Here is a 13,410-nt window from a genome sequence, read left to right on the forward strand (position 1 = left end):
CTTTTTACAGTCGTACCTGCAGCATATGGAAGTTCCTGGGCTAGCAGTTAAATCAGAGCTACAGCTGAGATCTACGCCACACCCACAACCTACAAAACTTGTGGCAATGCCAGATCCTTAACCCACTGAGTGAGGCCAGGGATTGAACCCTCATCCTCATGGATACTATGTCAGGTTCATAACCAGCTGAGCCACAAGGGGAACTTCCACAGGAGTCTTTTTTTTTTTTTTGGCCGCTCCCACAGCATATGCAAGTTCCCAGGCCAAGGATCAAACCCATGCCAAGGCAACAATCCAAGCCACAGCAGTGATAACACCAGATCCTTAACCAAAAGAGAACTCCATCCCACAGGAGTTTTTTGAATAGGCTGTATTGACAGCTACAGCTTTAAAAGACAAGAGGTAGGCTGATATGCAGCCAGAGTCAATGGTTCAACCTCTGTAGGTTTCTGGAGATTTTTTCAGGATAGCTCCCTCCTCTCGATTACTCTGTTTCACAAATTCTAGCTGCCTTGATCTCCTGGAATGCTGATCTATGTCTTCACCTCAAGGAGACTGCCAGACTCTGAGTTCCCACTCCCTCTGTAGTTGGCTGAAATTGCCTCCAGGCAGAAAATCATAAAACTCCATTTGTGTCTCTTATCAGGGATCACAATCCTGTGCTGGGTGTTGTCTGATATCTGAAAATAGTTGTTTTCTATATTTTGTCCAGTTTCCTATTTATTGGTGGTAGGAGGGCAATTCCAAATCATCCTGCTCTCTTATACGTGGAGAAGTCTCTCCAATGACATTTTGCACATCACTATAATAATGAGTAAATTAGTCTTTTAAAAGTCTCATGGAGGAGTTCCTGCTGTGGTGCAGTGGGTTAATGATCCAACTTGTCTCTGTGGAGGCACCAGGTCAATCCCCAGTCCGGTGCAGTAGGTTAAGGATCTGATCTAGCATTACTGCAGCTGTGGCATAGGCTGCAGCTCTGGCTTGGATTCGATCCTTAGCCCAGGAACTTCCATATGCCACTACTGCAGCCAAAAAGGGGGAAAATAAGTCTTAGAGGGAGTTTACTTGTGGCTCAGTGGGTTAAGTCACTGTTGGTTACAGCTGTGACATGAGTTCAATCCTGGCCCAGGAACTTTTGCATGCCTCGGGCAAGGCCAAAAAAAAAAAAAAAAAGAAAGAAAGAAAGAAAAGAAAGGATACATTTTACCAGTTTAAAAAAATAAAAGTCTTATAAAATTGTTTTAAAAAAAAATAAATGACAGGAGTTCCCTGGTGGCACAGCAGATTAAGGATCAGGCACACTGCTGTAGCACGGGTTCCATCTTTGGCCTGGAAACTTCCACATGCCATGGGCTTGGCCAAAAATAAAAATAAATGACAAAAGAATATAAAAGGAAGTAGGTAACAATAGACAGAATACATAAAATTAAAGAAATCACTGATTAAAAAATAATTGCCTGGGGCTCAAGGAGAAGATAGGAATTTTTCATAAGTTAAAGGTAAAATATTGTTTCTGGTTGGTATGGCATATATAGTTATGTGTGTGTGTATCTCTCTCTCTCTCTCACACACACACACACACACACACACATACATGACATTCCCTGTAGGTAGAATGAGAACCTAAAAACCCAGAAGCCTCTCAGTTACTTAGGAAAAAATTTAATAATGGAATGGTGGTTAAAGTACATGAAGAGTTAAGACAACCAATGACTTCCAATGAAAATATGAAACTTCGACAGCCATCAAAAGAACAAAAATAAAATAATTACAATTGATCACAACATTGAACAAAACCAACAACCAACTTCTCCTATGGATATTTCCTTAGCCTCAAAGTGCAAAAAAAAAAAGCATGTTAAGAGAATTCCAGTTGGTTCTCCCCAGGATATGCCCCCCCAAACTAACTATAGTGAATCTTAATTTAGGGAATGATATCTCTATAGCTGATAAATATAGATGGAAACTAACTTTCGAAAATATACAAGCGCAGAGATAAATTTTACATAAATTGTAATTTTTGTTCAGATAACATATATAACAATTTGTAGTATTTGTAAAGTTAGAGAAAACATCTAGTTTTAGTAGCATCTAAATATAAGACCTATTGGGCTGTGGGATGGAAATCCTGTGAAATCAGATTGTTATGATCATTATACAACTACAGATGTGATAAATTCATTTGAGTAATAAAAAAAATGAAAAAAAAATAAATAAATAAATATAAGACCTATACTAAAACAGTAGTTCAAGAATAAGCAATTCTAAATGACCCATATTTCAACAATTTAATAAAAATGAATTACTGTGTAACTACACATAAGTAATGTGTCAGAGGCAGTAACTGGTGTCCTGGATATAAGAACCAAGCACCCGGATTTCAAACACCTTGTCTTCAGTTTAATTCCTATAAAAACAGTCAACAGATTAAATAATCTAATAAATATTAAATTGCTGTAAACTTATAAACATAATTCTGACAAATCTGAAACACTCATTTAAATCACAAAAGCTTGGAGTTCCCGTTGTGGCACAGTGGTTAACGAATCCGACTAGGAACCATGAGCTTGCGGGTTCGATCCCTGGCTCAGTGGGTGAACGATCCGGTGTTGCAGTGAGCTGTGGTATAGGTCGAAGACTCGGCTCGGATCCCGAGTTGCTGTGGCTCTGGTGTAGACTGGTGGCTACAGTTCCGATTGGACCCCTAGCTTGGGAACCTCCACATGCCTCGGGTGTGGCCCCAGAAAAGGTAAAAAGACAAAAAAAAAAATCACAAAACCTTGATCATTTAAACTACTAAAGTACAAACGTTTCAAAATGGAGTTTGACCTCCTGTTAACAGTCACCTCAAATTTCTTCCAGTGGCTCAGCAGGTAAGGAATTCATGGAATTCAGGTCTTCAAGGTCTAGTAAGCATTGTGGTTAAACCAACCAGTCAACACCAAGTTATGTGGGGCAATGCCTATAGTCATCTAACTCCTTTGACTTCTCCCATATTTTCTTTACTTTACAACTGCCATCACTTCTAACTGGTAGAGGAGATAGACATGAAATTGGTAAATACTATAAATTAGTTATTAGAAATGTAAGTTAAAACTATGGTCAGGAATGTGGTTAAACTGCAGTTTAAATAAAGCTTCTGGATTACCCACGGATTTCTTTTAATCCCCATAATACTGCTCATGTAGGCAGGGACAATCAGGATTGTATTTCCATTGAAGGCAAATGAGCATTTGCCCGGTGATCTCACAAGTAGCCAGAGCAGCAGGAGAGAAGCTACAGGGTCAGGAATTCAGATTCGGGAAGGCAGTCTCTCCCAAGTTTGCAGCAGGGGACTGTGAGCTGCTGACCTGTGCTCTAACAATACCAAACACAGGGGACTGCCAGATTAACATTCTTTATTTCAGTAGTAAATACTCCCAATTAAAGGGTCAACTGATAAGAACCTCAGGCAACCCACTTTAAACACCAGAGCAAATAAGGAAATAAATATTCTTGGTGAAGAGCTGAGGGAAAGACAGATCCTGGAGCAAGGACCCAGAAAAATTTTTGCAAATTTTTTTTTTTTTCCTTTTTGCCATCTCTTGGGCCACTCCCGTGACATATGGAGGTTCCCAGGCTAGGGGTTGAATCGGAGCTGTAGCCACCGGCCCTCACCAGAGCCACAGCAACGCGGGATCCGAGCCGCATCTGCAACCTACACCACAGCTCACGGCAACGCCGGATCGTTAACCCACTGAGCAAGGGCAGGGACCGAACCCGCAACCTCATGGTTCCTAGTCGGATTCATTAGCCACTGCGCCACGGCGGGAACTCCAGTTTTTGTAAATTTTTTGAGGAAACAAGGGAATTTCTAGATTACTGACTGTTGTAGGCTGGAAACAAGTTAATCAAATAATGGAAAGCTACCTTTTATTTCCTTTTTAGGGCCACACCTGCGGCATATGGAAGTTCCCAGGCTAGGGGTAGAATTGGAGCTGCAGCTGCTGGCCTACATACACCAGAGCCACAGCAACACCAGATCCGAGCTGCATCTATGACCTAGACCTACACCCCAACTTGCGGCAAAGTCAGATCCTTAACCCACTGAGCAAGACCAGGGATTAAACCCACATCCTCATGGATACTAGTTGGGTTCTTAACCCACCGAGCCACAACAGGAACTCCTGGAAAGGTACCTTTGCAATATACTTTAGCTACATAGATAGCACATCCTCCCCTCAAGCCCTAGTAAAGTTGAATACCTAAAAGAACTTACGTGTTGGAATAAAATGGATATGCTAGCAGAAAGTGACAATGCTAGAGTGAAAGCAGAGAGAAAAGCTGAGATTTTATAATTCTTGGTAAAATTAATCTCTAGTTTATCCTAGCTTACTCTGCGACTGCAGTGAATGAAAACTCTGGGCTTATCAAAGAGAGATGAGAAGATATGTAATGCCATTCATTATGATTTTTATTTATTTATTTATTTTGTCTTTTTTTTTTCAGGGCTGCACCCAAAGCATATGGAGGTTCCCAGGATAGGGGTCTAATTGGAGCTGTTGCTGCCGGCCTACACCAGAGCTACAGCAACACTAGATCCGAGCTGCATCTGCGAACTACACCAAACTCACAGCAACACCAGCTCCTTAACCCACTGAGTAAGGCCAGGGATTGAACCTGCAACCTTATGATTCCTAGTCAGATTCGTTTCCGCTGCGCCAAGACGGGAACTCCCATTCATTATGATTTTATCAGAGACTTAGCTCCCACAAATTTCTTTGTTAGATGGTCCCAATTGTAACCTGACATGGGATTTGCCTCACTTGACAGGTTCCAGAAGTAACACGATTTTTTTTTAACTTAAAGCCTTTTAAATATTCCTCTCACCCCCGCAATACTTTATTGCATATAAACCTATTATGCTGAAGACTGAAATCCTTTCATTTATGTTTGTAACAATTACACTGACCAATTATCCACTTATTCCAAGTTCTGACATATTCTATCCATGAGAAATTTTCTCCTTAAAAAATCATATAATGAGGAGTTCCTGCTGTGGTGCAGTGGGTTAGGGATCCAGCGTTGTCTCTGTGTCAGTGTGGATTCCATCCTTAGCCTGGCACAGTGGGTCAAAGGATCCGGCATTGCTACAGCTGTGGCAGAGGTCACAGCTGCAGCTTGGATTGGATCCCCGGCCCAGGGATCCAATGTAGGCATGTGTTAAAACTCCTATGACTGTACACGAAAGAAATTTCTTTTCATTAATTTTTTTTTTTGCTTTTTAGGGCCACACCCGCAACACATCGAAGTTCCCAGACTGGGGGTCAAATTGGAGCTACATACAGCTGCTGGACTACACCACAGCCACAGCAACATGGGATCCGAGCCGAGTCTGTGACCTACACCACAGTTGACAGCAACACCAGATCCTTAACCCACCGAGTGAGGCAAGGGATCAAACCCCCATCCTCATGGATATTAGTTGGATTCATTTCTACTGTGCTGCAATGGGGACTCCTCTTTACATAAAATTTTAAAAATTCGATGTCACACCTCTTTTAGGAAGTGTCTTTCTATTAAAAAAAAAAAAAAAAAAAGTCTACCCAGGGAACTCTACCCATATTCTGTGATAATCTATATGGGAAAAGAATCTGAAAAGAATGGATGTGTGTACGTGTATAAGTGAATCACTTTGTTGTACATCAGAAATTATCACAACATTGTAAGTCAATAAATAAAATAAAACCTTTGGGGGAAAAAAGAGTCTATGACTCAGGAAAAGAAAGGTCTAAATTAGAGATAACACAATCTACATTATCAGAGCAATTGGTAGGTAAAACACTACACACACCCAACCATATATCTAATCCCTTTCATTTTTCCTCTCTCAACTAGAAGCTTGTGACTCAGAATTATTTAACCTGGAGATGATAACATAAAGACTACATGGAATATATGCAAGAACAACAACTTAAAAAGGAAGTACACCAGGTTAGAGCCACTCCAAAGGGTAAAGCTAGACCCAATGACTGGAAAATCCAGGAAGTCAGACTTCATTATGAAAAAGTAGAAAGGGCTTTTGAAGAAAAACAGCCCATACAGATCAGGGAATGGAAAGAGGACAGAGGGAAAAATAATCCAAGTGTCAAAATTTGGAGGCGGGGGTGAGAGGGTAAAAGGAGTGAGCAGAGAAGTTGTCCCACACAAGCCTGAAAATCTGTGATATTCTCCCTTATCTTCCATTTCTTCTCCTCTTCTACTAAATCCTTCTAGTCTAGGATTTCCTTTCCCAATGTATCTTTTTCCTATTATCTACTGAGATGATGGAATTCTACACTTTGATTTTGCCATACCCTTCTCTGTTCACAAATCTGCCTGATAGCCTTCAGGGCTACAGACTAGTTCTCAGGCAGGGGAAAAATCCTAAATTATTTCCCTCTTTCTACAAAATGACAAAGCTTGCAAGTGAGCAGTTAACAGAAGCCAAGTAATAGGGATCTATCTCCAAGATATGGTAAGATGATAACTCTAAGTCAAAGTTTCAAAGGATAGATACATAAAAGCACACAGGAGTTCCCATTGTGGCTCATAAGGAGGACACAGTTTCAATCCCTGGCCTCGCTTAGTGGGTTAAGGATCTGGCGTTGCTGTGAGCTGTGGTGTGGGTAGCAGACACAGCTCAGATCTGGGGTTGCTGTGGCTGTGGCACAGGCTGGCGGCTACAGCTCCAATTCGACCCCTGGTCTGGGAACCTCCATATGCCACGGGGGCGGCCCTAAAGTAAAAAAAAAAAATTTTAATTTAATTAAAAAAAATAAATGCACATAAGCACAGGGCTGGAAGCTTGTTTGGTTCCTTATTCACAAGATACTAATGATCCAATACATGGTGAATAAAATCTACATATGTTTTTGTTTATCAATGACTTAAATGTCTAAATCCTTAGCCTTTTCAGAAGGTACAGTATTTTAATGAAGATTCAGAGTAGACATACCTAATAGAATAACTCTAGGCCCTGTTATTACTTCATTTGCATGAATCTAGGACCAAAAAAGGGTCAACTGTGTTCGATACATGTTATACTTGGAATCAGAAGATTTTATAACTTATTTCATTCACATAGTCACTCATTTACTCAACATTTGTTTAATGTTCCAATGTTCTGGTTACTGAGAATACCCCAGGGAAGAGAAACCAGGTCCCTGCTATCAGAGAGCTTACAGTATGTTAGAGGGGAAAGACCATAAACAAGTGAACAAGAAAAGAGGCAAGATAATTAGCTGATAATGCAGGTAGAGAGTCTGGATTTACTTAGTGTAATAAGCCATTGGAGAAGTTCCTGCTATGAGTTAAGAATCTGACTGCAATGGCTAGGTCACTGAGGAGGTACAGGTTCATTCCCCAGCCTGGCTCAGTGGGTTAAAGGATCCAGAGTTGCCTCAGTTGTGGCATAGGTCCCAGGCCCTGGAACTTCCACCCTGACTGCTGTTTGAAAACAGACAGTGGGGGAACAAGACCAGAGGCAAGGAGACCAATTAGGAAACTATTACTCAGGAAGAACTGAAGTGATAGCAGTAAAAATAAAGTGCAGTAAATATATTCAGTATATATTTTAGAGGCAAAATCAACAGAGTTTGCCAAAGGACTGATTGTTTGAGGGTGCAGGGGAGCAGTGAAGCAAAGCAAGGAATTAAGGATGACCATCAGATTTTTCACTTAAGCAGGTGGAAGAGAGGGGCAGAGGGGTGCTCTATGAAATGGACACTGCTGGGGTAGGAATAGTTGAAGAATGGATATCAAGAACTCCATTTTGAACATGTTAAGTTTAAGACAGACAAATGAAGGGAGTTCCCTGGTAGCCTAGTGGTTAGGACTCCGTGATTTCACCTCTTTGATCCAGGTTCAATCCCTGGTCTGTGAACTGAGATTCAAGTTGCATGCCACAGTCAGAAAAAAAAAGGGGGGGGGCATGTAAGAAGTGAAGATATGTAGGCAGATAGAAATTTGAAGTTCAGGACTAGAGATAAAAATGTGAGAGTCAACAGCACAGTGATAGTATCTCAACCACAGGACATGATGAGATCACCCAGAGAGAGAACAGGTAGAAGAAAGCAGAGGGACAGGCTGGGAAGCCCTGAGGCATTAGGATGTTTTGAATTCAGGAAGAGAAGAAAAAGTCAACAAAAGAGAGTAAGAGAACGAAGAGAAAGAAAAACATAAAAGTGTGCTATCCTGGAAGTTTCTTTTATACAATGTGATTCTCTAATCCTCCACCACCCTCCCAATCTACTGGCCACACACACTCTCAAGTTTCTATGAATAAAACTGGTTGATGTCCCCAAAGTCCCAGTTATTTGGGACCCAGGATCAGGCCTATGAAGCAAGATATGCCTTCTGACCCCTAGCCTCTGCAGAGTGGTTAGCAGTGCTTCTACTGTTGGATTCACCAGTGAGCTATTAAGGAAGATCATAACTTAGGAAGAACACAATTAGACTACAAGGAAGAACATAATTTAGATTACAAGGTTAATTTTTAATTTTTCTACATATTTTGTTTACATTTCACAAAGCAAGCTGGATCAAAAGCCTTTATGAATGAGTCTCTCAGCAAAGCAGAAAACACAAACAAGAGGTGCAAAACAGCAATCAATCAAAACCTAACTCAATTTTCTCCACTTCTAAAAAACACACTGAAGGTACAAGACCCTTATTAGGATGTGAATCTAAGGTTGTATGACAAAGTTTTTGGTTTCAGTCATTCTTGCCTTAGTGACTAAAAATTAAGATTTTTTCCTGTCGTGGCTCAGTGGTTAACAAATCCGGCTAGGAACCATGAGGTTGTAGATTCGATCCCTGGCCTCGATCAGTGGGTTGAGGATCTGGCATTGTCGTGAACTGTGGTGTAAGTCGCAGATACAGCTCGGAGTTGCTGTGGCTGTGGTGTAGGCTTGAAGCTACAGCTCTGATTAGACCCCTAGCCTGGGAACCTCCATATGCCTCAGGTGTGGCCCCAAAGGACAAAAAAATAAATAAATAAAAAATTAAGAGTTTTACTTTATTCCACACTTGCCTTCTGAAACTAGGTTAAGATCTTTATCCTGACCACCCTCTCTCCTATGCCGCATTATCATGACTTAAACAGTTCTGCTTTTACCATAAAACTCTTTACAGTGTAGCCAAAAATCCCCAAATGATTAATGAACAGCTGAGAATTCTGACTCGTTAGAGATGATTTTATTAGGAATCATATTTCCAAACATCCATTCAGTGCTTCAAAATAAGTACTCATCTAATTTAATTATGATGACTTCACCAGACAGTAATACTGCCCACAATCATGTTTACAAAAGCCCTTGTCACTCCCTTCAGATGTAGCAATGCAGAAAAAGGAGTCTGTTTCCATATTCTGTTTATACTCTGTAACAAGTGACAGAGCTTAAGTGTCACTTAAGATTATTTAAACAAAGTACTTCAAGTTGAATGTGTCCCACCATCTTTCATCGAAGCGAATCCTAAAATCGTTGGGTTTTATTTCAACAGTAATTTCCACTCAGTACCTGAGACACGTATTCCAAGGCAGCCTTAGCAAGAAAAGAGACTCCAGGATGAGACTGTAGGATTCTGTTTTAGCTCTAAGATAACAGGCTCCAATTAAAGTAACTTCAGTGGAGGTTACTGCAACATCAAGGCACGTCGGAAATAAATGTGCCCCCAAAGGTACACCCGCACCCGCAGCCAGGAATCAGCAATAGCTAACCAAGGAAGAAGCTGCAGCAGAGTTTCTCCTAACAGCCTACCACTGACCAAGCACTTGCTGTTTGGTCATGCACATCATCCTGTCCTAGCTTCACAACAACCCTGTGAAGTACGCATAATTATTCCCATATACAAACCCGGATACTTTAGTCCAAGGCCCCAGGGCTGGTCAGTGGCGGCGCTGGGATTTGAAAATACGACTATACCCCCAGCATTCCAGGATGCCCGCCCCTAAAATACACTCAACGCAAAAAGGCACCTGAGGGTCGGGAGCTCGCGGGTGTCCGCACGGACGCAGGGAGCGAGGACGCCGCCTCTCCCCCAGAAGTCCCTCAGAAACCGGACCCAAAGTGCCGGCAGCCCGGGACACCCGGCCGCGTCTATGCCGCCCGGAGGCCGGGAAGCGCGGCACCTCGGAGAACCCCGGGAGGGCCGCAGGCGAGCGAGGCGCCCCAGCGGGCTGGAGGGCCGGTGTCCTCCGCGCGGACAGGAAGCGCGGCGCTGGCACCAGAGTCACGGGCGCCGCAGGCTGCGGCGGGCAAGAGCGCGCCGCCGGGCCGCGCGGGGGCACCTCGGCGGCCCGCCTCGACCGCGCCGCCCCTCAGCCGCGCCGCATCCGGGTCCCGCGCCGTCGCACTCACCTGCCCGGGGCTCCGCCGCCGCCGCCGGTTCCCGGATCCGGGTGCGCGGTCAGCAGCCCAGGCCACCGCGACCGTCCAGCTGCAGCGCCCCCATCCCCGTCTCAGTCCCCGCCCGCCTGACTCGCGCAGCGCTACACTAGCCCGCCGCCCACTGCCATGGCCCGCTCCGCCGCCTTCGCCGCCGCTGAACCACCGATTCACGGAGCACGCGCGCGCCGCCGCCGTGCTGCGCGCGCGCCCGCGCCCGCCTCCCAGGCCCGCCTACCGGCAGCCCCCGCCCCGCCCCGCGCGCCGCTCTGGCCAATCCCCGATCTGCGGGCCGGTCTGGGCCGGGCTAGGTCGGGCCGGGCCGGGCCAGTAGAGCGGGTAGATGGGCGGAACCGCCGCTCAGCCCTCTCCAGCTACCTCCCAGCATCGGCGCTGCTGTGCAGCAGTTCCGCTCCTGCTTGCGGCTCCCGGAGGACTCGGGATCGGGAATCCCCAGCAAGTTGCCTTTAAAGAGAGAGCTACCACCTGCCCTGGGCCTTCGTAGCCGCCTCCGAGAGACCCTTCTCTTCCTAGATTTCCTTGCTGGCCTTCTCTTCCCAGTCACTTTCCCCAGTTCTGCGACTGGACCGTTCTTTCGGTTCTTGGGCACTGTACTTTGCTTTTCCCTCCTCCCTTCGTCACTTCTGTTCTGTGGGTGGGGTCGTTAGGTGGGATGCCCCACAACTGGACCTTCAATCCCTGCACTGGTCATAAAAGCAAAAATCCAGACTTCCAAGCCCAAGATTCTTTTTCTGTGTGTTCATTTTTGCGATAACAACATTTGGATGCAGTCTTACAGTTTACCCGAGCCTTGTTCGCATATCTTATCTCCTGTTATCTTTGACCTCAACCGGGGAAGTTTCACAGTCCTCTTTTTTGTTGGCACACTTGAATTTCATTATTGAAAACAAAAATTTTTGCTGTACAGCAGAAATTGACAGAACAATGTAAATCAAATATGACAGAAAAAATAAAAACCTAAAAAAATAAAATACGGTAAAATAAGAATTTTAACTTATGGTAAAATTGTTGTAACTTACTGCTACTGTAATAGCTCAGGCAAATTAGTTTAATAGTCTGGGATGGAATCTCAAGTGCACCTAATATAAAGCAAAGATAGCAAAAAAGTTGGTGACAAAAGAATAGTTTATATGATCAATGATCCTGCTGTAATTGGTTATTCGTAATAATTCAAATATAGAATGATACCATATTCAAAAATATGTTCCAGAAGAGTTAAAGACATAAAAATAGACAAGACAAAGACTTCAAGTAAAATTTTTAAAGAGTGGTAATATAACATTAGTGAGGGGAAACTTAAAGCAAGACAGAAAGCCCAGAATCATCAAAGAGGAAAAAAAAAATTCTACCTAAATATTTTACATGATATCACACACTAACAAGACAAAAAAAAAAAAAGAATAAAACTGCGCAAAACATATGACAGACACACTGTATCTTTAACATAAAGGAGTCTCTATAAATGGACTTTTAAAAAAGCCAAATAGCCCAGTGTTTTTAAAAAATGGGCAAAGTATACAAGCAGATAATGGATGGAAGAGAAAATCCAAATCGTTCATTAAAAAACACTTATTTCACTAATAGTCATGGAAAAGCAAATTAAAACACTAATCCATTTTTCACTCATTAGATTGGCAAACATTAGCAGGACCAATCAATGATACATAGGGAAACAAGCCCTGGTACATCTCTGATGGGACTGTAAATTGCCACAAACTTTCTAGGTATAATCTGGGAATAGTATTAAAGTTTAAAATTCCTACACATTGACCAAAAATACATTAACTCTCCCCTACGGAAAAACTAAAGAAAATACTATTTGTAAGGATATATACAAGGATGCTGTAGTGGGTTGGATGGTAGCCTTCCAAAAGATAGATGAACATAGCCTTATTTGGAAAAAGCATCTTTACAGATGTAATTAGTTAAGGACCTTGAAATGAGATCATCCCAGATTTGGGGTGGGCCCTAAATACAATGACCAGCATCCTTTTAAGAGAAAGGCAGAGAAAGATTTGAAATAGAGACATAGAGATAAAGGTAATGTGAAGAATGAGGCAGAGTTGGGAGTGAGGTATCAACAAGCCAAAGAATGCCAAAGATTGCTAGCAGCTACCAGAAACTAGGAGAGAGAGACAGTCTCAGAGCTTGCCAATGCTTTGATTTCAGATTTTGGAACTCCAGAAATGGGAGAGCAGAAATTTCTGTTGTTTTAAGCCACCCAGTTTGTGGCAATTGTTAAAGCTCCCCCAGGAAACTAACATAGATTCTTACTGTATTATTTGTAGTGCAAAACAAACACAAACAACAAACTGGGAACAACTGGATTGTCCATAGGTAATGGAATCCAAGAATCAACTGTACTGCCTCCATACTACACAATGTTATACAATAATGAAAATGAATTAAACCTGTTTGTGTTGACCCAGAGGGATGTTCATGATATAATGCTAAGTGGAAAATGCAACTTGCAGAATAATTAATAGAGATATGATCTTGTTAGTATGTTACTGACCATTCAGATATATATATTCATGTGGGCATAGTGAAAGGGGTGGAAAAATTTACACGAGACAGATTACACTGGATAGCTCAGAGGGCAAAAGGCGGAGGTGTTAGGTGGGAGGGAGTTGTATTTTTCTTTATAAATTTTTTGATATCTTACTGTTAAAACCAGTGTATGTATTATCTTATGCCTTTAGTAAATACAGCTTTAAAGGAAAAAAAGCAGTTGTGACTAGTTTTTAAATCATGACTAAAGTTGTGAACACAGGAAAATGTTCTATTTGTCCAATTTTAGAAGATTCAAATGTTCTCCATTGCCCCCACTCTGCTACTATTGGGTTCTGACTTAAATGTTCAATATATATAATCCTTTGGTTGGTTGGTTGTTTTTTTTATGTTTTCCCCCTATTTTCCTTCTTCTTACTTCTGAGTATTTCTAGGTTCACAAAATTTTTATTTTTATTTTTAGAATTTGTAA

General features: G+C 42.4%; 2 protein-coding genes across 2 annotated transcripts in view; one reads left to right on the top strand and one right to left on the bottom strand.

The window, feature by feature from the left end:
• The window catches only part of PIK3CB (phosphatidylinositol-4,5-bisphosphate 3-kinase catalytic subunit beta), a 178,604-nt gene extending 168,062 nt beyond the window's left edge, over window positions 1-10,542 (bottom strand). Inside the window, exon 1 of the mRNA XM_047783338.1 lies at window positions 10,380-10,542. The gene's annotated coding sequence lies outside the window, so the exon portion shown is untranslated. The remainder of the gene's footprint in view (window positions 1-10,379) is intronic.
• On the top strand, window positions 5,929-10,740 carry LOC125110687 (translation initiation factor IF-2-like). Its single transcript, XM_047752145.1, has 2 exons — window positions 5,929-6,146; window positions 9,951-10,740. The coding sequence occupies exons 1-2, from the start codon at window positions 5,929-5,931 to the stop codon at window positions 10,738-10,740; spliced, it is 1,008 nt and encodes a 335-aa protein (XP_047608101.1).
• The last annotated feature ends 2,670 nt before the right edge of the window (window positions 10,741-13,410 follow it).

This window comes from Phacochoerus africanus, chromosome 1, assembly GCF_016906955.1.
Source record: "Phacochoerus africanus isolate WHEZ1 chromosome 1, ROS_Pafr_v1, whole genome shotgun sequence".
In the NCBI taxonomy this organism is placed as follows: domain Eukaryota; kingdom Metazoa; phylum Chordata; class Mammalia; order Artiodactyla; family Suidae; genus Phacochoerus; species Phacochoerus africanus.